At 40.0% G+C, this 26,142-nt stretch overlaps 2 protein-coding genes across 7 annotated transcripts in view; both read right to left on the bottom strand.

Annotated features, from left to right (window-relative positions):
* The window catches only part of LOC143781788 (protein NYNRIN-like), a 1,337,202-nt gene that overhangs the window by 278,401 nt on the left and 1,032,659 nt on the right, over positions 1 to 26,142 (bottom strand). The gene's annotated exons all lie outside the window — the stretch shown is intronic.
* The window catches only part of CNPY1 (canopy FGF signaling regulator 1), a 211,907-nt gene continuing 204,346 nt past the window's right edge, over positions 18,582 to 26,142 (bottom strand). For all 6 annotated transcript variants that reach the window (XM_077268616.1, XM_077268618.1, XM_077268614.1 and 3 more), the window contains 3 exons: positions 22,980 to 23,186; positions 22,225 to 22,321; positions 18,582 to 18,919 (listed from right to left, as the gene is read on the bottom strand). In XM_077268616.1, coding sequence (XP_077124731.1) covers positions 18,885 to 18,919; positions 22,225 to 22,321; positions 22,980 to 23,186 — 339 coding nt within the window. In that variant the 3' untranslated portion in view covers positions 18,582 to 18,884. The remainder of the gene's footprint in view (positions 18,920 to 22,224; positions 22,322 to 22,979; positions 23,187 to 26,142) is intronic.

Here is a 26,142-nt window from a genome sequence, read left to right as displayed (position 1 = left end):
TGCTTACTTCACTGGGTGCAACAGTTATGATAGAGTCACAGTTTTCTCTCCTGCAGATCTAGCAGAGCTCAGTTGTGTACACAGAGCTTTCTGTGTACATTGTATGGTGATAGAGAGCTGCTAGTCAGTGCTGGGGGAGTGGTTAGACTAGGATGCAGAGGCCAGTTGCCCTGTAGTGATAATCTCCTGCTGATAAAACCCTGATTGTATGGAAACAGGAAAACAGAGCCCATCAAATGACACATCCCTGTAATCAGGGTCTCTGTGCCTGCATTATGGTGCCCTCATTTACATAGGAAAAAACTTGGTGACAGATTATCTTTCATTTTCATTATAATTCTGGTCAGACAGATACAAATCATAGTTTGTAAAATTGTACTCCAATTTTCATATTGCAGCCATTATCAACACAACTACTAAAGCTGCTTTTAGTACACATGCCAGTCTGGTTTGTTCAAGAATACACTCTATTCCTCTTGCAGAGTTATTTGCCATCTCTTCCTTTTCAGTGGGCAGATCCTCTACCAGCATTCTGACAGTGGAAGAGGTGCAAAAAATGTCTTTCAGTCATTTCTCAATGTTTATTGTACTACTATCCAAAGGCCTGCCAGACTGGATGGGAAGGCTTACCTTTCTTATTTGTCCCCATCATCTATCAAATGAGAGCAAGATATCTGAAAGTATAAAAGTGCATCAACTAATCAAGTCTGTATGTTAACGGGCCTCAAAACCCATTCTCGGCAAGATACACAGGCCTATGTCTCAGAAAAGGGGTGCTAACAAATTTCCCTAAAGAATTTTTAGCCCATACAGGTTTTAACCCCTTCACCCCCGGAGCTTTTTTTCGTTTTTCGCTCCCCTCTTCCCAGAGCCATAACTTTTTTATTTTTCCGTCAATATGGCCATGTGAGGGCTTATTTTTTGTGGGACGAGATGTACTTTTGAACGATACCATTGGTTTTACCATGCCGTGTAACAGAAAACGGGAAAAAAATTCCAAGTGCGGGGAGCGCTAGTTAAATGCCGCTGTCAGCGTTTCACAGCGGCATTTAACTAGTTAATGGGCGTGGGTGGATCGTGATTCCGCTCGCTCTCATTGCGCGCACATGTCAGCTGTACAAAACAGCTGACATGTCGCAGCTTTGAGGTGGGCTCACCGCCGGAGCTCACCTCAAAGCGGGGGTTCTGCCAGCTGACGTACTATTCCATCAGCTGGCAGAAAGGAGTTAATAGAATTTGACTTCTCATGGGAACAAGAAATGGAAGGTCAAAAGGTATTACCTGCATCGACTGATTCACTTATTTTACCATAGATGACATAACGAGCCATTAAGAAGTATAGACTTACTGTAGATAAATCAAATTCAGGGTGACAACCTTCTCTATCAAGATTTTACTAGTATATCAAATAAGCGCTCCCGTAAATTTGTATGTCCTAAATCTGTGTAAATAGGTATGTACCATGATGTAAGTGCATTAATATACTTTCCGGTCCTCTTCTCAATCCCATGACTGAATTCAGACTTGCCGGATCACACTGTGTTCTATGTTTTAGCCGGAAGTCGCTTTTACAGAATAAGACTATGGATCTTCGTTAGGATGCTCCATAGACTTCCACTGTAAAAGAGACTTCCGGCTCACACAAAAACCCATTGTGGTCCGGTGAGTTGGAATTTCAGTCACGTGAAAGAGGAGAGGATCAGAGCGGCACTGGAAACTGATAAAGATGGCAATCGGTGCGTAAAGTAACACACTTACACTACATTACACATACATCTACACAGGTTTAGGGCACAACAAATTTCATGGGAGTGCTTCTTTAATGAAGGAAAAAAAAAACGTTCACTTTATTTTCCTCTGTGATAAAGAGAGACTTTGTTAAAAGGAACCCATCTGCGTTCATGCATCATGTGAGAATTTTTAAGTAAAAATAAAAACCATGTTCAATATCAAAGAAAATCTTATTGTCTTAGTTGGGGGGACATACACACATGACAAAATTCTTCTGTTAACGTAAAAAGAACCTACAATGGTCACTGAAAGAACTTGATACTGACGCAAGCATTTTTTTATTTAACCCCTTAGTGACAGAGCCAATTTGGTACTTAATGACCGAGCCAATTTTTACAATTCTGACCAGTGTCATTTTATGAGGTTATAACTCTGGAACGCTTTATCGGATCCCGCTGATTCTGAGATTGTTTTTTCGTGACATGTTGTACTTCAAGTTAGTGGTAACATTTCTTCGATATTACTTGCGATTATTTATGAAAAAAATGGAAATATGGCGAAAATTTTTAAAATTTTGCAATTTTCAAACTTTGTATTTTTATGCCCTTAAATCAGAGAGATATGTCACAAAAAATAGTTAATAAATAACATTTCTCACATGTCTACTTTACATCAGCACAATTTTGGAAACAATTTTTTTTTTTGTTAGGGAGTTATAAGGGTTAAAAGTTGACCAGCAATTTCTCATTTTTACAACACCATGTTTTTTTTTAGGGACCACATCACCTTTGAAGTGATTTTGAGGGGTCTATATGATAGAAAATAACCAAGTGTGACACCATTCTAAAAACTGCACCCCTCAAGCTGCTCAAAACCACATTCAAGAAGTTTATTAACCCTTTACGTACTTCACAGGAACTAAAACAATGTGGAAGAAAAAAATGAACATTTTACTTTTTTTTGCAAACATTTTACTTCAGAACCATTTTTTTTAATTTTCACAAGTGTAAAAACAGAAATTTAACCACAAATTTTGTTGTGCAATTTTTCCTGAGTACACCGATACCCCATATGTGGAGGTAAACCACTGTTTGGGCGCACCGCAGAGCTTGGAAGCGAAGGAGCACCGTTTGACTGTTTCAATGCAGAATTGGCTGGAATTGAGATTGGACGCCATGTCGCGTTTGGAGAGCCCCTAATGTGCCTAAACAGTGGAAACCGCCCACAAGTGACACCATTTTGGAAACTAGACCCCCCAAGGAACTTATCTAGATGTGTGGTGAGCACTTTGAACCCCCAAGTGCTTCACAGAAGTTTATAACGTAGAGCCGTGAAAATAAAAAATCGCATTTGTTTTCACAAAAATGATTTTTTCGCCCACAAATTCTTATTTTCACAAGGGTAACAGGAGAAATTAGACCACAAAAGTTGTTGTGCAATTTCTCCTGAGTACGTCGATACCCCATATGTGGAGGTAAACCACTGTTTGGGCGCACCGCAGAGCTTGGAATTGAAGGAGCACCGTTTGACTTTTTCAATGCAGAATTGGCTGGAATTGAGATCGGATGCCATGTCGCGTTTGGAGAGTCCCTGATGTGCCTAAACAGTGGAAACCCCCCACAAGTGATACCATTTTGGAAACTAGACCCCTTAAGGAACTTATCTAGATGTGTGGTGAGCACTTTGAACCCCCAAGTGCTTCACAGAAGTTTATAACGTAGAGCCGTGAAAATAAAAAATCTCATTTTTTCTACAAAAATGATCTTTTTGCCCCCAAATTTTTATTTTCACAAGGGTAACAGGAGAAATTAGACCACAAAAGTTGTTGTGCAATTTCTCCTGAGTACGTCGATACCCCATATATGGGGGTAAACCACTGTTTGGGCGCACCGCAGAGCTTGGAAGAGAAGGAGTGTCGTTTTACTTTTTCAATGTGGAATTGGCTGGAATTGAGATCGGACGCCATGTCACGTTTGGAGAGCCGCTGATGTGCCTAAACAGTAGAGACCCCACACATATGACACCATTTTGGAAACTAGACCCCTTAAGGAACTTATCTAGATGTGTGGTGAGCACTTTAAACCCCCAGGTGCTTCACAGAAGTTTATAACGTAGAGCCGTGAAAATAAAAAAATCACATTTTTTCTACAAAAATGATCTTTTTGCCTCCAAATTTTTATTTTACCAAGGGTAACAGGAGAAAATGGACCCCAGAAGCTGTTGTACAATTTGTCTTGAGTACGCCGACACCCTATATGTGGGGGTAAACCACTGTTTGGGCGCATGGCTGAGCTCGGAAGCAAAGGAGCGCCATTTGACTTTTCAATGCAAAATTGACTGGAATTGAGATCGGACTCCATGTCGCGTTTGGAGAGCCCCTGATGTGCCTAAACAGCAGAAACCCCCCAAAAGTGACCCCATTTTGGAAACTAGACCCCCCATGGAACTTCTCTAGATGTGTAGTGAGAACTTTGAATGCCCAAGTGCATCACAGAAGTTTATAATGCAGAGTCGTGAAAATAAAAAATATATATTTTTTAACAATAAAGATTTTTTAGCCCCCAAGTTTTTATTTTCACAAGGGTAACAAGAGAAATTGGACCCCAAAAGTTGTTGTCCAATTTGTCCTGAGTATGCTGGTACCCCATATGTGGGGGTAAACCACTGTTTGGGCGCACGGCAGAGCTCGGAAGGGAAGGAGTGCCATTTTGGAATGCAGACTTTGATAGAATTGTCTGCGGGCGTTATGTTGCGTTTGCAGACCCCTAATGTACCTAAACAGTAGAAACCCCCAACAAGTGACCCCATTTTGGAAAATAGACCCCCCAAGGAACTTATCTAGATATGTGGTGAGAACTTTGAATGCCCAAGTGCTTCACAGAAGTTTATAATGCAGAGTAGTGAAAATAAAAAATATTTTTTTTCCCACAAAAAAGATTTTTTTAGCCCCCAAATTTTTATTTTCACAAGGGTAACAAGAGAAATTGGACCCCAAAAGTTGTTGTCCAATTTGTCCTGAGTATGCTGGTACCCCATATGTGGGGGTAAACCACTGTTTGGGCGCACGGCAGAGCTCGGAAGGGAAGGAGTGCCATTTTGGAATGCAGACTTTGATAGAATTGTCTGCGGGCGTTATGTTGCGTTTGCAGACCCCTAATGTACCTAAACAGTAGAAACCCCCAACAAGTGACCCCATTTTGGAAAATAGACCCCCCAAGGAACTTATCTAGATATGTGGTGAGAACTTTGAATGCCCAAGTGCTTCACAGAAGTTTATAATGCAGAGTAGTGAAAATAAAAAATATTTTTTTTCCCACAAAAAAGATTTTTTTAGCCCCCAAATTTTTATTTTCACAAGGGTAACAAGAGAAATTGGACCCCAAAAGTTGTTGTCCAATTTGTCCTGAGTATGCTGGTACCCCATATGTGGGGGTAAACCACTGTTTGGGCGCACGGCAGAGCTCGGAAGGGAAGGAGCGCCATTTTGGAATGCAGACTTTGATAGAATTGTCTGCGGGCGTTATGTTGCGTTTGCAGACCCCTAATGTACCTAAACAGTAGAAACCCCCACAAGTGACCAAATTTTGGAAACTAGACCCCCTAAGGAACTTATCTAGATATGTGGTGAGAACTTTGAAAGCTCAAGTGCTTCACAGAAATTTATAATGCAGAGTAGTGAAAATAAAAAAATATATCTTTTTCCAACAAAAAAGATTTTTAGCCCCCAAGTTTTTATTTTCACAAGGGTAACAGGAGAAATTGGACCCCAAAAGTTGTTGTCCAATTTATCCCGAGTACGCTGATGCCCCATATGTGGGGGTAAACCACTGTTTGGGCGCACGGCAGAGCTCAGAAGGGAGGGAGTACCATTTGACTTTTTTAGCGCAAAATTGGCTGTCGTGTTTGGAGACCCCCTGATGTACCTAAACAGTGGAAACCCCCCAATTCTAACTCCAACCCTAACCCCAACACAGCCCTAACCCTAATCTCAACCCGATCCATAATCCTAATCACAACCCTAACGATAATCACAACCCTAACCCCAAAACAGCCCTAATCTCAACCCTAACCATAACCCTAATCAAAACCCTAAATCCAACACACCCCTAACCCTAATCCCAACCCTAACCCTAATCCCAACCCTAATCCCAAACGTAACACTAATCCCAACCCTAATCCAAACGCTAACCCTAATCCCAACTCTAACCCTAACTTTAGCCCCAACCCTAACCATAACTTTAGCCCCCGTCGTCACAAAAAAAGTTCAATGTAACCTTTTTTTTGTACGTCGCGTCCGCCATTTCCGTGGATGCGTGGCCGTAACTCTGCCCCCTCCTCCCCAGGACATAGACTGGGCAGCGGATGCGTTGAAAAACTGCATCCGCTGCCCACGTTGTGCACAATTTTCACAACGTGCGTCGGTACATCGGGCCGACGCATTGCGACCGCCCCGTACCGACGCAAGTGTGAAAGAAGCCTAAGGCTACTTTCACACTAGCGTCGTACTCGGCCCATCGCAGTGTGTCGGGCCGACGTACCGACGCTAGCGTTGTAAGCGCCGCACAACGGGTGCAGCGGATGCTGTTTTTTCAACGCATCCGCTGCCCCATTGTGAGGTGCGGGGAGGCGGGGGCGGAGTTCCGGCCACGCATGCGCGGTCGGAAATGGCGGACACGTCGCACAAAAAAGTTACATGTAGTTTTTTTTGTGTCGACGGTCCGCCGAAGCACGACGCATCCGTCGCACGACGGATGCGACATGTGGCAATCCGTCGCTAATGCAAGCCAATGGAGAAAAAACGCATCCTGCAAGCACTTTTGCAGGATGCGTTTTTTCTCCAACGACGCATTGCGACGGAAGCCAAAAAACGCTAGTGTGAAAGTAGCCTAACTCTAACCCTAGCCCTAACCCTAACCCTAAATTTAGCCCCAACCCTAACTCTAACCCTAACTCTAACCCTAACTCTAACCCTAACTCTAACCCTAACTCTAACCCTAACTCTAACCCTAACCCTAACCCTAACCCTAATTTTAGCCCCAACTTGTCTTCTCCTGCCGGCCGGCAGATGGCAGCAGATGGCGGGCGCACTGCGCATGCGCCCGCCATTTTAAAAAGCCGGCTGGCAGGAGAAGACAGAAGAGGACCCAGGGACCCCGGGTGAGTATGATAGGGTCCCCGAATACCCCTGTTTCTCTGTCCTCTGATGTGCGATCACATCAGAGGACAGAGAAATAACTGATCGCTTTTTTTTTTTTTTTTTGCGGTCGCCGGTAAACTGTTAATTACCGGCGATCGCAAAGCAGGGGTCGGTGCAAACCGACCCCGATCATGTTCTTTGGGGTCTCGGCTACCCCCGGCAGCCGAGACCCCAAAGAACATCCGGGTGCCGGGCGCACTGCGCGTGCGCCCGCCATTTTTTCCCGGAAAAAAGATGGCGGCGCCCATGGGGAGACACGAGGAGCACCGGGGGAGGTAGGTAAGTATTGGGGGGCTATTGGGGACCACATTTCTCTGTCCTCCGATGTGCGATCACATCGGAGGACAGAGAAATTAAACGGCAAATCGCGTTTTTTTTTTTTTGTTGCGACCGCCGGTAAACGGTTAATTACCGGCGATCGCAACTCGGGGGTCGGTAAAAAACCCCCGAATCATGTTCTCTGGGGTCTCGGCTACCCTCGGCAACCAAGACCCCAGAGAAAATCCGACTCTGGGGGGCGCTATTCACTTTTTCCACAGCGCCGTTAATTAACGGCGCTGTGGATTAAGTACCCTTAGCGGCCGCCGTTAAAAGGCGTATCGGCGGTCGTTAAGGGGTTAAATTTACTTAATATCAACTAATGAGAATCAGACATTGCTTTTGATTTCTGGTTCAACAGAAAAAAATAAAAAAATGGTTACTTCAGTGACCATTGTTTTTTTTTTTACTTTAACAGAAGAGTATCAACAATTTTGTCCTTGTTTGTGCACAATTATTAGGCCATTAAGTATTTTAACTATATCATTTTTATGCTAATTTTTCAACTCCAAGTTGTATAAACTTCAATGCTCATTAGATGAAGCAGATCAGGTGATGTGCATTTGTGTAACGAGGGAGGATAAGGCCATAGCATACCCAGGTGTGCAGAATTATTAGGAACCTTATTTTCCTCAGGCAAATTTGGGTCAAAATGAAATTTGCCTCTAAAAAGTAAAAAAATGTTAAAATTCATTCAGAGGGATGCAGCACCTTTGAAATTGCTAGAATATAGGGGTGTGATCACAGTACCATCAAAAGTTTTGTTGCTAATACTCAACAAATGTAAAAAAAATGTATGGAGAAAACATGATGCACATTAACTAGAGAACATTTGAGAATAATCAAATGGGAAGTGACTAGGAACCCATTAGCTTCCATGTCATATTTCAGAACTGCAACCTCCCTGGAGTGCCCAAAAGTACAAGGTGTTCACTGCTCAGAGAAATGAGTGAGGTAAGGTAGGTTGAAACCAACCACCACTGAAAAAGACACAAAGGTTGGCTAAGAAATATCGAAAGACAGATTTTTGAACAGAAGACAGGTTTTTAAAAAGTTTTATGGACTGATGAGAGTGACTCTTGACAGACCAGATGGATGGACCCGTGACTGCATCAGTAACAGACACATGCATCATATGCATCAAAGTCTTCCATTGGTTTTTCTGCCACTACAGGCCTTAAAGATGAAAGAATAATGATATTGCCCCTTCGACACCAGACCTAAACTCTATTGAGAACTTGTTGGCCTTTCTTAAACGAGAGATTAACATTGAAGGACAACAGTGACCTGTTCAGTGTCTGAAGGATGTCGTTGGTGCTGCCCAAAAAGTTGATTGTCAACAGATTAAGAAACTGACAGATGCTATGGATAGAAGGCTTATTATGTTGGTTATTAAAATGAAGGTGGGCTATATTGGTCACTGATATATATATATATACACAGTACAGACCAAACGTTTGGACACACCTTCTCATTTAAAGATTTTTCTGCATTTTCATGACAATGAAAATTGTACATTCACACTGAAGGCATCAAAACTATGAATTAAGACATGTGGAATTATATACTCAACTGAAATTATGTCTTATATTCTAGGTTCTTCAAAGTAGCCACCTTTTGCTTTGATGACTGCTTTGCACACTCTTGGCATTCTCTTGATGAGCTTCAAGAGCTAGTTACCGGGAATGCTTTTCACTTCACAGGTGTGCCCTGTCAGGTTTAATAAGTGGGATTTCTTGCCTTATAAATGGGGTTGGGACCTTCAGTTGTGTTGTGCAGAAGTCTGGTGGATACACAGCTGATAGTCCTACTGAATAGACTTAGAATTTGTATTACGGTAAGAAAAAAGCAGCTAAGTAAAGAAAAACGAGTGGCCATCATTACTTTAAGAAATGAAGGTCAGTCAGTCCAAAAAATTGGGAAAACTTTGAAAGTATCCCCAAGTGCAGTGGCAAAAACCATCAAGCGCTACAAAGAAACTGGTTATACATAAAGAAGAAAAAAGCGGCGCAAGAACAGTGCACACACAACCCATATAGATATCATAAATTATGCTTTATTGAGACAAAAAGTGCACAAACAAGACATAAAAACATTTAAAAGCATGTGAAACAACACCCAAACATGCAGAATCTATATCCCCTGTATATGGAGACATGAATAAAAGCGGGCTCAGAAAGGGTAAAATAAACCCAAAGACCATTTCAGTCTTTTATTCATGTCTCCATATACAGGGGATATAGATTCTGCATGTTTGGGTGTTGTTTCACATGCTTTTAACCCCTTCCCGACCTGTGACGCCACGTAGGCGTCATGAAAGTCGGTGCCAATCCGACCTGTGACCCCTATGTGGCATCATAGAATGATCGCGTCCCTGCAGATCGGGTGAAAGTGTGAACTCCAATTTCACCCGATCTGCAGGGACAGGGGGAGTGGTACTTCAGCCCGGGGGGGGGGGGGGGGGAGTGGCTTCACCCCCTCGTGGCTATGATCGCTCTGATTGGCTGTTTCATTTTCAACAGCCAATCAGAGCGATTTTTAATATTTCACCTATGAAAACTGGTGAAATATTACAATCCAGCCATGGCCGATGCTGCAATATCATCGGCCATGGCTGGAAACTCTGATCTGCCCCCCCCACCGCCACCGATCTCCTCTCCAGTCCTCCGTCCGGTGCTCCGCTCCCTTCCGTTGTCCTGTCCGCTCCCCCGTCGTCCTGTCCGCTCCCCCGTCGTCCTGTCCACTCCCCCGTCGTCCTGTCCGCTCCCCCCGTGCTCCGATCCCACCCCCGTGCTCCGATCCCCCCGTGCTCCGATCTCCCCCCCTCATACTTACCGAGCCTCCCGGTGTCCGTCCGTCTTCTCCATGGGCGCCATCATCTTCAAAAATGGCAGGCGCATGAGCAGTGCGCCCGCCGAATCTGCCGTCCGGCAGATTCGTTCCAGGTACATTTTGATCACTGTGATAAAACCTATCACAATGATCAAAATAAAAAAAATAGTAAATGAACTTTATCACTCCCAAAGGTAGGGACAATAATAAAGAAAATATATTTTCTTTTATTTTTCCACTAGGGTTAGAACTAGGGTTAGGGTTAGAACTAGGGTTAGGGTTAGAGCTAGGGTTAGAATTAGGCTATGTGCACACGGTGCGGATTTCGCTGCGAATCCGCAGCGGATTGGCCGCTGCGGATTTGTAGCGGTGTTCCATCAGGTTTACAGTACCATGTAAACCTATGGAAAACCAAATCCGCTGTGCCCATGGTGCGGAAAATATCACGCAGAAACGCTGCGTTGTATTTTCCGCATGTCAATTCTTTGTGCGGATTCCACAGCGTTTTACACCTGTTCCAAAATAAGAATCCGCAGGTGAAATCCGCACAAAAAAACACTGGAAATCCGCGGTAAACCAGCAGGTAAAACGCACTGCCTTTTACCTGCGGATTTTTCAAAAATGGTGCGGAAAAATCTCACACGAATCCGCAACGTGGGCACATAGCCTTAGGGTTAGGGTTGGAATTAGGGCTAGGGTTGGAAATAGGGTTAAGATTAGGCTTGTGGATAGGGTTATGGTTAGGGGTGTGTTGGGGTTAAAGTTGTGGTTAGGGTTGGGATTAGGGGTGTGTTGGGGTTAGTGTTGTGGTTGGGGGTGTGTTGGGGTTAGGGTTGTGATTAGGGTTATGGCTACAGTTGGGATTAGGATTAGGGGTGTGTTGGGGTTAGTGTTGGAGTTAGAATTGAGGGGTTTCCACTGTTTAGGCACATCAGGGGTCTCCAAACGCAACATGGCGCCACCATTGATTCCAGCCAATCTTGCGTTCAAAAAGTCAAATGGTGCTCCCTCCCTTTCGAGCCCTGACATGCACCCAAACAGTGGTTCCCCCCACATATGGGGTATCAGCGTACTCAGGACAAACTGGGCAACAACTATTGGGGTCCAATTTCTCCTGTTACCCTTGTGAAAATAAAAAATTGCTTGCTAAAACATCATTTTTGAGGAAAGAAAAATGATTTTTTATTTTCACGGCTCTGCGTTATAAACTTCTGTGAAGCACTTGGGGGTTCAAAGTGCTCACCACACATCTAGATAAGTTCCTTGGGGGGTCTAGTTTCCAAAATGGGGTCACTTGTGGGGTGTTTCTACTGTTCAGGCACATCAGGGGCTCTGCAAATGCAACGTGATGCCCGCAGACCATTCCATCAAAGTCTGCATTTCAAATGTCACTACTTCCCTTCTGAGCCCTGCCGTGTGCCCAAACAGTGGTTTACCACCACATGTGAGGTATCAGTGTACCCAGGAGAAATTGCCCAATAAATTTTAGGATCCATTGTTGCCCATGTGGAAATGAACAAATTGAGGCTAAAAGAAATTTTTTGTGAAAAAAAAGTACTTTTGCATTTTTACGGATCAATTTGTGAAGCACCTGAGGGTTCAAAGTGCTCACTATGCATCTAGATAAGTTCCTTGGGGGGGTCTTGTTTCCAAAATGGGGTCACATGTGGGGGAGCTCCAATGTTTAGGCACACAGGGGCTCTCCAAACGCGACATGGTGTCCGCTAACGATTGGAGCTAATTTTTCATTCAAAAGTCAAATGGCGCTCCTTCCCTTCCGAGCCTTCTCGTGTGCACAAACAGTGGTTTGTGACCACATATGAGGTATCGGTGTACTCAGGAGAAATTGCCCAACACATTTTAGTATCCATTTTATCCTGTTGCCCATCTGAAAATGAAAAAATTGAGGCTAAAAGAATTTTTTGTGAAAAAAAGTACTTTTTAATTTTTATGGATCAATTTGTGATGCACTTGGGGGTTCAAAGTGCTCACTATGCATCTAGATAAGTTCCTTGGGGGGTCCAGTTTCCAAAATGGGGTCACTTGTGAGGGAGCTCCAATGTTTAGGCACACAGGGGTTTTCCAAACGCGACATGGTGTTCGCTAAAGATTGGAACCAATTTTTCATTGAAAAAGTCAAATGGCGCTCCTTCCCTTCCGAGCCCTGTCGTGCGCCCAAACAGTGGTTCCCCCTCACATAGGGGGTATCGGCGTACTCAGGACAAATTGTACAATAACTTTTGGGGTCCAGTTTGTCTTTTTACCTTTGGGAAAATAAAAAAAATTGTTGCTAAAAGATCATTTTTGTGACTAAAAAGTTAAATGTTCATTTTTTCCATGTTGCTTCTGCTGCTGTGAAGCACCTGAAGGGTTAATAAACTTTTTGAATGTGGTTTTGAGTACCTTGAGGGGTGCAGTTTTTAGAATGGTGTCACTTTTGGGTATTTTCAGCCATATAAACCCCTCAAATTGACTTCACATGTGAGGTGGTCCCTAAAAAAAATGGTTTTGTAAATTTCGTTGTAAAAATGAGAAATCGCTGGTCAAATTTTAACCCTTATAACTTCCTAGCAAAAAAAAATGTTGTTTCCAAAATTGTGCTGATGTAAAGTAGACATGTGGGAAATGTTATTTATAAACTATTTTGTGTCACATAACTCTCTCGTTTATCAGAATAAAAATTCAAAATTTGAAAATTGCAAAATTTTTGTCAATTTTCCATTTTTTTCACAAATAAACACAAAAATTATCGACCTAAATTTACCACTAACATGAAGCCCAATATGTCACAAAAAAACAATCTCAGAACCGCTAGGATCCGTTGAAGCGTTCCTGAGTTATTACCTCATAAAGGGACACTGGTCAGAATTGCAAAAAACGGCCAGGTCATTAAGGTCAAAATAGGTTGGGTCATGAAGGGGTTAAATGTTTTTATGTCTTGTTTGTGCACTTTTTGTCTCAATAAAGCATAATTTATGATATCTATATGGGTTGTGTGTGCAGTGTTCTTGCACCGCTTTTTTCTTCTTTATGTATCGGCATGGTATTGGCGCATTAGTAGCACCCCCTTCCTTTTTATCTCAGACTACACAGTGGTGGTGCCTGCTCAATTTCTGTAATTGTTATACAAAGAAACTGGTTCACATGAGGAACGCCCCAGGAAAGGAAGACCAAGAGTCACCTCTGCTTCTGAGGATAAGTTTATTCGAGTCACCAGCCTCAGATATCACAGGTTAACAGCAGCTCAGATTAGAGACCAGGTCAATACCACACAGACTTCTAGCAGCAGACACATCTCTACAACAACTGTTAAGAGGAGACTTTGTGCAGCAGGCCTTCATGGTAAAATAGCTGCTATGAAACCACTGCTAAGGACAGGCAACAAGCAGAAGAGACATGTTTGGGCTTAAGAACACAAGGAATGGACATTAGACCAGTGGAAATCTGTGCTTTGGTCTGATGAGGCCAAATTTGAGATCTTTGGTTCCAACCACCGTGTCTTTGTGCGACGCAGAAAAGGTGAACGGATGAACCGTGAAGCATGAAGGAGGTGTGATGGTGTGGGGGTGCTTTGCTGGTGACACTGTTGGGGATTTATTCAAAATTGAAGGCATACTGAACCAGCATGGCTACCACAGCATCTTGCAGAGGCATGCTATTCCATCCTGTTTGTGTTTAGTTGGACCATCATTTATTTTTCAACAGGAAAATGACCCCAAACACACCTCCAGGCTGTGTAAGGGCTATTTGACCAAGAAGGAGAGTGATGGGGTGCTACGCCAGATGACCTGGCTCCACAGTCACCAGACCTGAACCCAATCGAGATGGTTTGGGGTGAGCTGGGCCGCAGCGTGAAGGCAAAAGGGCCAACAAGTGCTAAGCATCTCTGGGAGCTCCTTCAAGATTGTTGGAAGACCATTCCCGGTGACTACCTCTTGAAGCTCATCAAGAGAATGCCAAGAGTGTGCAAAGCAGTCAGCAAAGCAAAAGGTGGCTACTTTGAAGAACCTAGAATATAAGACATAATTTTAGATGTTTCACACTTTTTTGTTAAGTATATAATTCCACATGTGTTAATTCATAGTTTTGATGCCTTCAGTGTGAATGTACAATTTTCAAAGTCATGAAAAAACGGAAAAATCTTTAAATGAGGTGTGTCCAAACTTTTGGTCTGTACTGTGTGTATATATATATATATATATATATATATATATATATATATATATATATATAGTTATTATCCTCATATTCAGATGAAAAACAATTGAGATGAGAGAATGTCATTGCATAATAATTTTGCACTCTAATAGTTGCCCAATAATTTTGCACACATAGCTATTCTCCTAAGATAAGACAAAACCTCTCTTTCACTTGCTTAAATATAAAGGTTTCAGGGTTATTACCCTTTTGGATTAACGGACAGCGCTGTAGTTGTTCAATAATTAAAATTAGTCATCAAAAATACAAATTGCCTAATAATTCTGCACATAATGTAGAACCCAACATTTGACCATGATTGCTACATAAAACTCATTTGGCCTTAGTACTCTTCTTAGCCTCTCCTAGTAGGCTAGCTATAAATCAAGCTGATTATTTTGTTTAGTATCATAACAAATACTATCATAAGAATCCACATAGATTTTATGGTTTGTTAATGGGAAATAAACTAGTAAAAAAAATAAGTTATTGTGTATGACTGTCAAGTAACCCCTTAACGACCGCCGATACACCTTTTAACGGCGGCAGTTAAGTGTACTTATGCCTCAGCACCGCTTTTTAATGGCACTGAGACTCCCCCAGAGTCGGAAGTTCACCAGGGTCTCGGCTACCGGGGTTAGCTGAGACCCCAAAGAACATGATTCGGGTCGGTTTTAACCGACTTCAGTGTTGCGATCGCCGTTATTAATGGAATAACGGCGACCGCAAAAAAGTCTGATTTCGCATATCAGAGGAGAAATGGTGTCCCCCGATCCCCCTCGGTACCTCTGATGTCCCTGCAACCCCCCGTGAAGTCCCCCAGGCCGCCAGCATCTTCCGGGTAGAAAATGGTGGGCGCATGCGTAGTGCGTCCACCGAGATCAGCCAGCTGGCACCCGGCAACTATAGGAAATTTTGCCTATTGGTTCATTTTAATCACTGTGATAGACCCTATCACAGTGATAAAAATAAAAAAATAGTAACTAAAACCCTCCTTTATCACCCCCCTAGTAAGGTAAAAATAATGAAATAACAAAATATATTTATTTCCATTTTTCCATTAGGGTTAGAGTTGGGCTACAGTGAGTTGGGCTAAAGCTAGGGTTAAGGTTGTGCTAAAGGTAGGGTTGGGCTAAAGCTAGGGTTGAGCTAGTTAGGGTTGGGCTAAAGTTAGAGTTGGGTAAGGGTTAGGGTTGTGGTTATGGTCGGGATTATGGTTAGGGTTGGGATTAGAGTTAGGGGTGTGTTGGGGTTAACGTTGTGGTTAGGGTTGGGATTAGGAGTGTGCTGGGGTTAGGGTTGGAGTTAGAATTGGGGGGTTCCACGGTTTAGGTACAATACATCATGGGGTCTCCAAACGCAACATGGCGCCACCATTGATTCCAGCCAATTTTGCATTCAAAAAGTCAAACGATGCTCCCTCCCTTCTAAACCCTGCCATGCTCCCAAACAGTGGCTTTCCCCCACATACGGGGTATCAACGTATCTTAGGATGGTTTTTAATCCTTAACCCTCAACTCCATAGTTTTTTGCTATTTTCTACTGCTGAACTGGTGCAACATGTAGCATTTTCTATCTGGATTTTTGAAGCACTGTGCTCAACAACTATTGCAATGAATGAATGCTGAAAACTATGGGATCAGTACTAGCATCAGTTTCGCTCTGGGGTTCCACTAGATCAGAAAAAAGCCAGATGGCCAAATAGAAGGGATCCCAGACTTACATAAAATATCACGAGTGTTATAAGTCAAGAATTTCATATTATGACAAGTCTTGAGAAACCTTACACTTAGAAACCTGTTGCTCCATATACTGTACGTGTCCTGCTTACAGATACATCCTGAAAATTACCATTGACTGCCAAAAAATGTATTAAGAAATTTTGTAAGGCTAAATGTGATTTACTGCAATTTCATTTCAGGCTAAGAACTGGTTGGCTATCCTTGTCTTCAATGGAATCAGTGGACAGGAAGTCTGAGTTCATGGTAAATTATATTCCCTTAAATTTAGGAGTCTAGTGAAACATCCTGAATTCTAAAGAGCTCCAAAAACTTCCTAAAAGTTTTTAATTCTTGTTAGTTAAGGAATCAGGAAACAATCTGTGTTATAACATTAATCATCTTTCATTTAAATAATCTATACAACATGAAAAACAATTGACTAAACATATGATACTGGTTCTAGATGTCCCTAGACAGCTATCGCCATTGTGTACTTATCAAACTTGCCCTTTTGCTTAGAATGATTGAATATGTCAAATGACTGTCATGTAGATGGAAGGGGGAGTGAACTGTAAGGCAACCAAGTCACCAAACAGAAAGAAATTCTACAAACTTGGTACAGTTTTCATTTTGTTAAGGGAAATAAATGGTGATGGGATAACATAGAACATACAACTGTATTATAACTATACTTAGGTGTAATAAATATTGCCGTGATGGTTGATTAGAATAGATGTGTTCTAGATTGAAGAATAAATGATAATATTTATTATAATTATGTGTTTTATTAAAAAAAAACAATTCAATCCTATATTTAGTAATAGAAATGAATAACAAACATCACGATGGCTCAGTGGTTAGCACTTTGTCTTGCAGTGTAAACATTTACATGGAGGTCGAATGTTGTCCCATGTTTACATGTATTTCCTTTGTGTTTCCTGATACCATATCCACATAGCAAGCAAAGTAGACTTCCTATGAAACTGTGTTTTTTTAGATTGTAGAGTAATGTCAATTTTTGGACATCGGTGAATAAAATATGATGTCATTTTATAAACAACCAGAAAATAAAAATAAAATGTATATATGTATATATATTTAATAAATAAAAATGTACCTGTGACAGACACACTAATACAAGCCATTGAATACAAGGCCATAAAGTGTAAACCCATTGCACGGCCTACGCTTGTGTATATTGTATCCGAATACCAAATGATGCATTAAAATTGTAATGTGTTAGAGATGTATAGCACCGCTGAAAGCGTATTGACAATGTATGTAGGTGACGGGACCATTGTAACGTTACAATATTTGACACACTATCGCGATGTAAGGATCTATATGCCTTAAGCTTTCTTCACTCTGCAATTAAATCTACAATACAAGGAATAAATATAATTTTACATACATTTTTATACAGGCTTGAAGAAAGCGGTTATGGAACCAAAACGTTACCATATGGGCAAGTTCCTCACTTTTTTATTTATTAGGAGTGCTGCTTATTTTTCTATCTATATCATATTGGAAAAAGAGGGTATGTGTCCAATATAAATGTAATATTGCATTTTTGACGCTGCTTCGCTATATTTTTCACACTCTCTATATATACATAAGTATATTTTTTATTATTTTTTTAAACAATAGATGCTGCAAGGTGAGGTGACCATCCAGCTCCATTAAGACCTAGATTAATTTCTTCCTCCGTAAGAGGTGAACGGGGCACAGCCACATAATATATTAGTGGTTGGGTTAATTAATTAAATGTGGTTGTTTTATGGCACGCTCAGATGCATTGCTAATTTGACTGCGGCAGTTCTGCTCGCTTCGTAAAAACATGTTTATATTGGGAAGGTACCATATCAGGTTTTGTTAAGCAGCATTTAATACTGTCCACGCTACATATCCGTCACCCATGATATTAAGTTTTCACTTGTCCTATATCCAATCTAAAAATACGACATGATCATAGACGTAATACTTGTATCAAATATCACTTGGTATTTTAACAGAGCAGTTAGGTACAGGCAAGATATGGCATGGTGTTAAGAACGCAGTTTATTTTCCTAGAATCTGAAAACTGAAGACTTAAGTAGGAATAAAGTCAACGTCGACAAAGCTTTAATGAATTTATCTCAGAATGTAGCAATTGCTTACCATTTTTCTAAGGATATATACAGTATTGTAGAGTAAGAGGGCACAGAAAAGAGCAGACCATGGTTAATTTCTGTGTGCTCTCGTTAAGAAGGACAGTGCTGGCAGCCAAGACGATGTGCATCAAGGTCATACAAGGTTGCACTTACAGTACAGCTCAGTTATCCCTACAGTAAAGTAATACATCTAATAAATTCCACCATTGTCTGGTATAAATTAAAACATTCAAATACACAGTTATCACATAAACTGCAGAAAAAAACAATAATAGAAAGTAATGGTTATTTTGTTCATATTTTGGCACCTAAGATGGAGCAAGCATTTTTGGAGCGGGCAACGCCCATGTCTGCAGATCATTGCCCTCTGTATGTGGTGCCACTCATCAGATTGCATAGTAATGGTTTCTTGCATATGCAATTAACAATACGAGATTTCATAAAATATAGTTTATTGATAGATGATTGCAATAAAAAAACAAAACCTAACTAGATGTGTATTAGAACAGTGCGGCAAAATTGGCCTTTCAGGACTATGGAAAAGGTAATGATCTATTATCATAAGATGATTTTAACAAAATTTCAAACCCATTGTATCGTTCCTGATAGTTAAGTCTTAATGGAAATATGGCCACGGTGACATAAGTTATGGGAGGGAGTAAAACGCCATAGTCTGTGTTGCCGAGTCAGAAAATTGAGAAAAAAATACAATTGATTGTAGCTGTGTTTTGGGGTCTTCTATAACTCAGTATGTGGAATGCCGTCACAAAAACCTAGAATGAAAACAAAAAACGGTCAACAGACATCATGACCTACTGTATATCTGACACACAGAACAATCAGCTATTGTTTTCTTCTGCTCACATCCCCAGCTTAGTAGCACGTCGTCGTGGACTATCCATCACCAGTAGAAAACCGGCTGACCTTACAAATTATTTGGTTATAGAAAAATATACGCACTTATGTTATATGTTATTATTGGTAATATAGTAGACTGATCAATCCAAAATAATCATTGGTCACAACCTTATATTCAGATACTGCAGTTACTGGGACGTAGCCACTAATATAACCATCTACTACTCATAGTACATTGAAGAAGAAATCTATCGATTCAAGTAATATACGATCAAAGCTCAGCCATTTTCAGGTTAAATAGAATTTCCAAGTCAAACTTCTCTCCCTTTTTAATGGAGAATGATGACAGTGAAAATGTGATTATAAATATTAAAATGCTACGTATTCGAAAAGAAAATGCCATCTAATTTCCTTCCCATGAGATATAAGATTTTTTTTTTAAGTCTTTAAATGAGTTCTTCCCAGTCGAAATCTTTTGGTGACCATTCAATATGACATAAGTAAAAGTTTTCTCAGCACATAGCATAGGACTGCTTAGATTTGGCCTGAGTACGTGTGTAGAGCTGTGTTACATGGTGCCATTGTATATACACACCTGACAATTACTGCATGTATTGTCCTACATACAGGACGACTGCGATTATTGGAAACCCTATGTAACACGACTGTACAGACATATAATTACCGAATTCTCGGCAGTCTCATGGTAGAGTACGGCGCAAATCAAACACTTTTTATCCATTACAATCCAAGTCTTGGGAATTGGCTTTTTTTTCTTCATTTAATTAATATCATAAAATATTTACACTTAATTTTTTTTAAAGATATTGGCGTTTAACATTTTGGGAGAAAGTATCTAAAATTTCTCCTAACCCAGTTTTTATTAATCTCTCACAATAAAGAAATTAATAATATATTTCCATATACATTTACATATTTTTTTTTAAATATTTAGAAAAAAAAAAAAAAAGAACTGTGAAATATTTTTTAGGGTTTTCTATATTGCAATCCTTATTTAATTCCAGGTGATTCGAAACGTGATTAGCGCTACATATTATAAAATTTAGTGCAAAAAAATTATCTAATTAGCAAACAATTTTTTTTTCATCAATTAAGGTTTTTTTTATACCCTTTATAGAGGACTTATTTTGACAGCCATAATATAAGAGAAATAAAGTGCACGTGTGTAACAGCCACTATATATCATAAGTCGTAAGATAATTGGAGAATGTGCCAATCATAATACTTAATAGTAATATATACAGATTATATGACAACATGAAAAAAGGGACAAATGTAGACTTTTGGAGATATTTTAATTTAAGTCAAGAAGAAGAATAAGTCTTCATTATGAAGGAATAAGGATGAGAAGTTATGGACGATGATGAGCGTTGGCACTACAAGTTCCAGAATGCCTTGCAAAGCAATGAAAGGACAATAGGTGTATAAGTCTGAAGAGTTATGATTCAGTGTATAGCTGTTAACTAGTAGTTATGTATTATAGTAAGTTTAACATAAAAAGGATTAACTTTCTCATCATGGTATACCCCATACTAACTGAATATAATCCTATGGGTTCTGGGAAAAAGCAAAAGTGAAATAAAAATTCTGTAAAACTTCCCCATGTGTGTATATAATCCTAGATGAAATACAAATAAGAAAATGAATTATAAAAATAATAATTTTAACGATTGCTTCTCTAAACGAGTTAAAAACCATGGAAATAATTTCTGGATGTGTTGTAATGTTTGTCAAATATTCCTGCCAAAAATCATATACTGCGTTTTTGTGCAATTTTTGTAGCTTTCATGAACGAACGACTAAAGCTAACACACCTATACAAGCAGACGTGCATATTCTTTAGAATAATCACATGTGCTGACCTTGTCTTTACGAACATTTCCATAAAATCCTTTCAAGATACACATTAATCTATATACAGATCATTTACACAGTTAATTCTACAGACTGAATACGCTACAGATACTAAAAATGACATTTCTTCAGGTTTCCAATAAACACAAGTGCAATGTTTAGTCGAACATTAAATATCATTACCATAAATCTAGCTCAGGCTTTTTGGGCCTACGTTCTTCAGGCAGGAAAATAACAAATACCTTATGATGCTCCGCTACTTAAATGCTTTGGAAAACTAGAGGACGACATTCTGAGCATTTAGAAGATTCTAAGAGCTTTATATTGGTTCTGTATAACGTATGATGTCTACTTAACATGCGTGGTAAATACGCTTTGTGGGACTCGAGCTGTTTGCCCGTCAGTATTAGAAAGTGTGCTAGTGTACCTGCAAGCTTCCATAGACGCAGCACTGTATAGAAAAATGTCAAAAGTCCTATCAACTTCATTTACAACTCGAGCTGCATGAGAGGAGATCTATAAGCACATACTGTTAGGATTAAATATTTATTTAAAACCTCAGGGTTTTTTCTTTTACATACCAAGATCTCAAGCCTTCATTTTAAGATGTCATTGGTTCTAAAATCAATATTTTATCTTGGATACATAATGCATTTTCCCCCCTAAAACAGACTGGCTCTCCGTGGTGAAGCAAACTACACCGCCTGACTGCTGAACACCGGCAAAGTGTGCTTGTTATTCAGTACAAAAAAAAAAGAGAAGACCAAATTGTCTGGAGTGTATTGTGTTCTCTGATTCCTCTGGTCATTAATATTTTAAGTCGGGTCACTTATTTAATACACAAATGAGCATGGGCAAAGGAGGGAAAGATGCTATGGATGGCATAAAAAAGAACAAAAATAAGCAATATGGTGGAATTTTGTTTTCTAATCCAATATTACACTGATCTCAGTTCGCTCCAATCTTCGGACGGTAAGTGGTAACTTACTCTTCTTCTGAACTTAAGATGGCTTTAAAATATATATGTTCATTGAATGAAACGTGTGTATGATTAACTAGAAAAATGTCAATTTGCATATTTCAGTAGCAGAGGCCTACCGTGCACGATGGCAGATGGAAAATTTAAATAAAGGCACTTTGCATTACCAATGATCCCATATCAAATAGTAAAAGAAATGTGTCGACAGAAAAATCTTGGACTCCTAAGAACAATTTTTCAAAAAACTGACCAAAAAAAATTAAGTTACGTGTAGTAATTTAGATCATGGTACAATACAACAAACTGATGGTCCAGCTATAGAAGCGGAACGGGGTTATAAATGCAAATGCAAAATCATAAACCTACCTGCTACTTCAGTGCACAGCTTCTCAGCTAAATTTTCAGTATCTTTGGCAAGAAGTGAAATTATTTCCTCATCAGTCTCCTCCACCACATGCTCACACTACAAGAAATGAGTAATGTGTTCAAGACAGGAAAAAAAAAAAAGAAACAGAATCCAACGTTCATCTAATACTTGAAAAATGAAATTGACATTCTGTTCAAATTTGTTTCTATGAATAAATATACAATTTATGACTGCAATAAAAGTAAAAACATTATGCATTTTCTAGCATGTATTTTTTAAACCCTAATTCTTCTACCTAAGTTACCTTTGGTCAATGAAATAAAAATGAAAAAAAAAAACAAAAAAAAACCTGACTACATAGTATAGCATAAAAAAAAATCAGTTGATCGAAATAAAAAAAAAGAAAGAAAAATGTTAAATACAAATTCTTAAAAGATAAACTAAACTAAAACTAAACTAAAAAAGTTTAAATAATTAATTGCATTCATAATTACCAAGACTTAACAATGAAGACATTCTTAAAAAAAATTGAAATATGTTTAAACTACAACCAAATTCTACTTTACCATTCAACTTAGAAAAAGTGCAATTTTTTTATGTACTATAGCACAAAAAATATAAAAGGATTTCTATACAATGTACATGTAAAACAACAAAGTATAAATTTACGCTTGACAGAGACATTCAGTTCTTTACTCCTTTGTATTCTAAATGATACAAACAGATGCAAGTATTGTGTGAGAAAATGTCTTACCGCAAACTTTAGAGGATTGCTATCTGCAGGATTGAACTGGAAATTGTTAAAGTCGACTGAAGGGAACGCTTCATTATCTCTGGGAGCAAACCTTTTGAAAGTCTTTTCCTTGGTATCAGGGTCTGTGTAGAGGCTGTAGTCATCCATTTTTTCACATATTCTTTCTAAAACCTCTGTCAGATATACCTCAGATTTGACTAATGGAACCTGTAAAAAAAAAAAAAAAAAAAAAAATTTTGAAGATAAGAAGCTTAGGACAGATTATTACTACACAAGACGTACAGTGATAAAGACAACTTCAAAAAGAGAGGGAATGGCAAAGTATCTAGAAATACAGTTAGATAGTTTCCATGCTACTTGCATGTGTAAGAGTTGTGAAAAACCTGCGTTCAGATTAGTTGTTGTTCGCCATCTCCAATGCAGCTGTTATATTGCTTCCCAGGGGCTTTGTGCAGAAAATAATAGCTTACGAAATGTAACTTCTCCCAGGTTCTACTGTTTCAGCTTTATTTCATAACAGCTGGTCCATGTCTTTGTCTCATTCGCTTTCCTCCAGAATTAAGTAAGAGTTCAAGAAGCTTTAACAAACTACCTACATACTTAGCGAGTGTCTCCACAGCAAATACTCAAAGGGTCAAAGAGCACCCAGTACTCTTGGTAACTGGGACAAAAAGTCCACTCCCTAGTCTAGACAGGTCAAGGTGCAAGATGGTCCTATCTCTGTTGCTTCTTCCGGAATGGGGGTGTGAAGTGAAGCCAAGTGCACAGTAAACAATACTGATGCATCTTTGGGCCTTTCCAAAGGCTTTCTCTCCACCCTCTGCTGATCAAAGTAGGAAGTTTTCATGACAACCACAGTCAAAGGGGTTGAATCACAAATGAACTAGATTTCAGCAATGTTGATATATCCAGTCTCTATTGTCTCCTTTCAGACACAGTATGAACCCTTCCGGTCTCAATGACTACATTATAGAGGCACTTTCACATGTGTGCTTCATTTACACAAAGGGTTTCCTTGCTTCACCACCATCTGGACACAAATCAAATAAATACAGGCTGGAGAATTAAAATTTGGGGCTAGCTTTTATTGTTTCATTCATGCTCCATTTAAAATTCAGCCTTCTGGATGTGACATTTGTTTCTCAGAGTGCACGGGGAAAAAAAAAAAAAGAACACAAAGGAAAATATATATATTTTTTTACAGCATATTTTTTCATATTCCAAAAATGAATACCACCCCTGAAAAAAAATAGCAAAAGCTCAAAAGTTTTAAAAAATTATTTAAAAAAATCTGTTTATACATATATGCATTTTTTTTTCCATCTGTACGCTTTTCATGTTACCACTGGCCCTGCTGAAATTCTTGATTTTAACATTGCACAAATCCATCATTATAAGTAAACTTCTAGTAAAAGTTAATAAACTTTCAAAATTTACGGCGCTAAATGAGAATATTTGCAAATTACAAAGTGTTAAAACATAATACATATTATCGATTTTTTTGGCATGTTATCATAGTTGACCTCCTCCAAAAACGTTTTAGCCTAAGATCGAATGCCACAAGGAATTGGGAACCAAAAATGGCCACTTCAACACCTATACAAGACTCTCCAAAGTCTGGCAAAATAATGACCTGGGTTAGTTATATGCTAAATACTTATTATAATAGCTTGGAAATCCGGAAGGGCAAAGTTTCCTGATGGATTAATACATGCGCTGTCAAATATGGGAATAATGATTCTCAGATTATTGATGCAGCATGGATATAAATAGTTAAAGTCCATCTTTGGGCAAAAAAAAGAATTTCCAGCCTTTTGCCCCAAGCTGTGGATCAAGAGAATATTTATTTATTCAGCGAATGAGGCATGACAATATGGTATCACTCAATAAAGAAATGGGCAAGAAATTCTCCGTGGCACCCCGGGATTGTGAGACAAAGTAAATATTTTGGGGTTGGGTGACTGACGCGTACCGAGGCAAACATTCATTTATCACTTTTTGACAGAAGACCGATTGTAAAGGGAGATTTATTTTTTTTTTAATAAGTCAAGCTGTTAATATATAATAAAATATCTATATATATATATATTTGTCTAAGGGGTACTTCCGTCTTTCTGTCTGCAACTTCAGTCACGGAAATCCCGCGTCGCTGATTGGTCTCGCCAGCTGCCTGTCGTGGCTGCCACGACCAATCAGCGACGGGCACAGTTCGATTAGTCCCTCCCTACTCCCCTGCACTCACTGCCCGGCGCCCGCATACTCCCCGCCAGTCACCGCAAACACTGGTTTAATACCAGTGGTAACGGACCGCGTTATGGCGCGGGTAATGCACTCCGTTACCGCTGCTATTAACCCTGTGTGTCCCCAACTTTTTACTATTGATGTTCCCTATGCGGCATCAATAATAAAAAGACAATGTTAAAAATAAAAAAACAAAAAAACGGCTATTCTCACCTTCCGTCGTCGGACGATGCGCTCGCGCCCGCTGCCATCTTCCGTTCCCAGAGATGCATTGCGAAATTACCCAGAAGACGTAGCGGTCTCGTGAGACCGCTAAGTCTTCTGGGTAATTTTGCAATGCATCCTGGGAACGGAAGATGGCGGCAGCCGCGCGCGCATTGTCGGGACTTCGTTGGATCCCTGCGGGTGGGTATATAACTATTTTTTATTTTAATTACTTTTTTTAACAGGGATATGGTGCCCACACTGCTAAATACTATGAGGGCTGTGTTATATACCGCGTGGCTGCTAGATACTGCGTGGGCTGTGCTAGATACTGCGTGGGCTGTGTTAGATACTGCGTGGCTGCTAGATACTGCGTGGGCTGTGTTAGATACTGCGTGGCTGCTAGATACTGCGTGGGCTGTGTTAGATACTGCGTGGGCTGTGCTATATACTATGTGGGCAATGTTAGATACTACATGGCTTCTGTATACTACGTGGGCTGCTATATACTGCGTGGGCTGCTATATACTGCGTGGGCTGCAATATACTGCGTGAGCTGCTATATACTGCGTGGGCTGTGCTACATACTATGTGGGCAATGTTATATACTGTTTGGGCTGTGTTATATACTGCGTGGGCTGTGTTATATACTGCGTGGGCTGTGTTATATACTACGTGCCCTGTGTTATATACTGCGTGGCCTGTGTTATATACTATG

Source organism: Ranitomeya variabilis, chromosome 6, assembly GCF_051348905.1.
Source record: "Ranitomeya variabilis isolate aRanVar5 chromosome 6, aRanVar5.hap1, whole genome shotgun sequence".
In the NCBI taxonomy this organism is placed as follows: Eukaryota; Metazoa; Chordata; class Amphibia; order Anura; family Dendrobatidae; genus Ranitomeya; species Ranitomeya variabilis.
The sequence above is the reverse complement of the archived record's forward strand: the minus strand, read 5'-3'. Positions and strand labels throughout refer to the sequence as shown.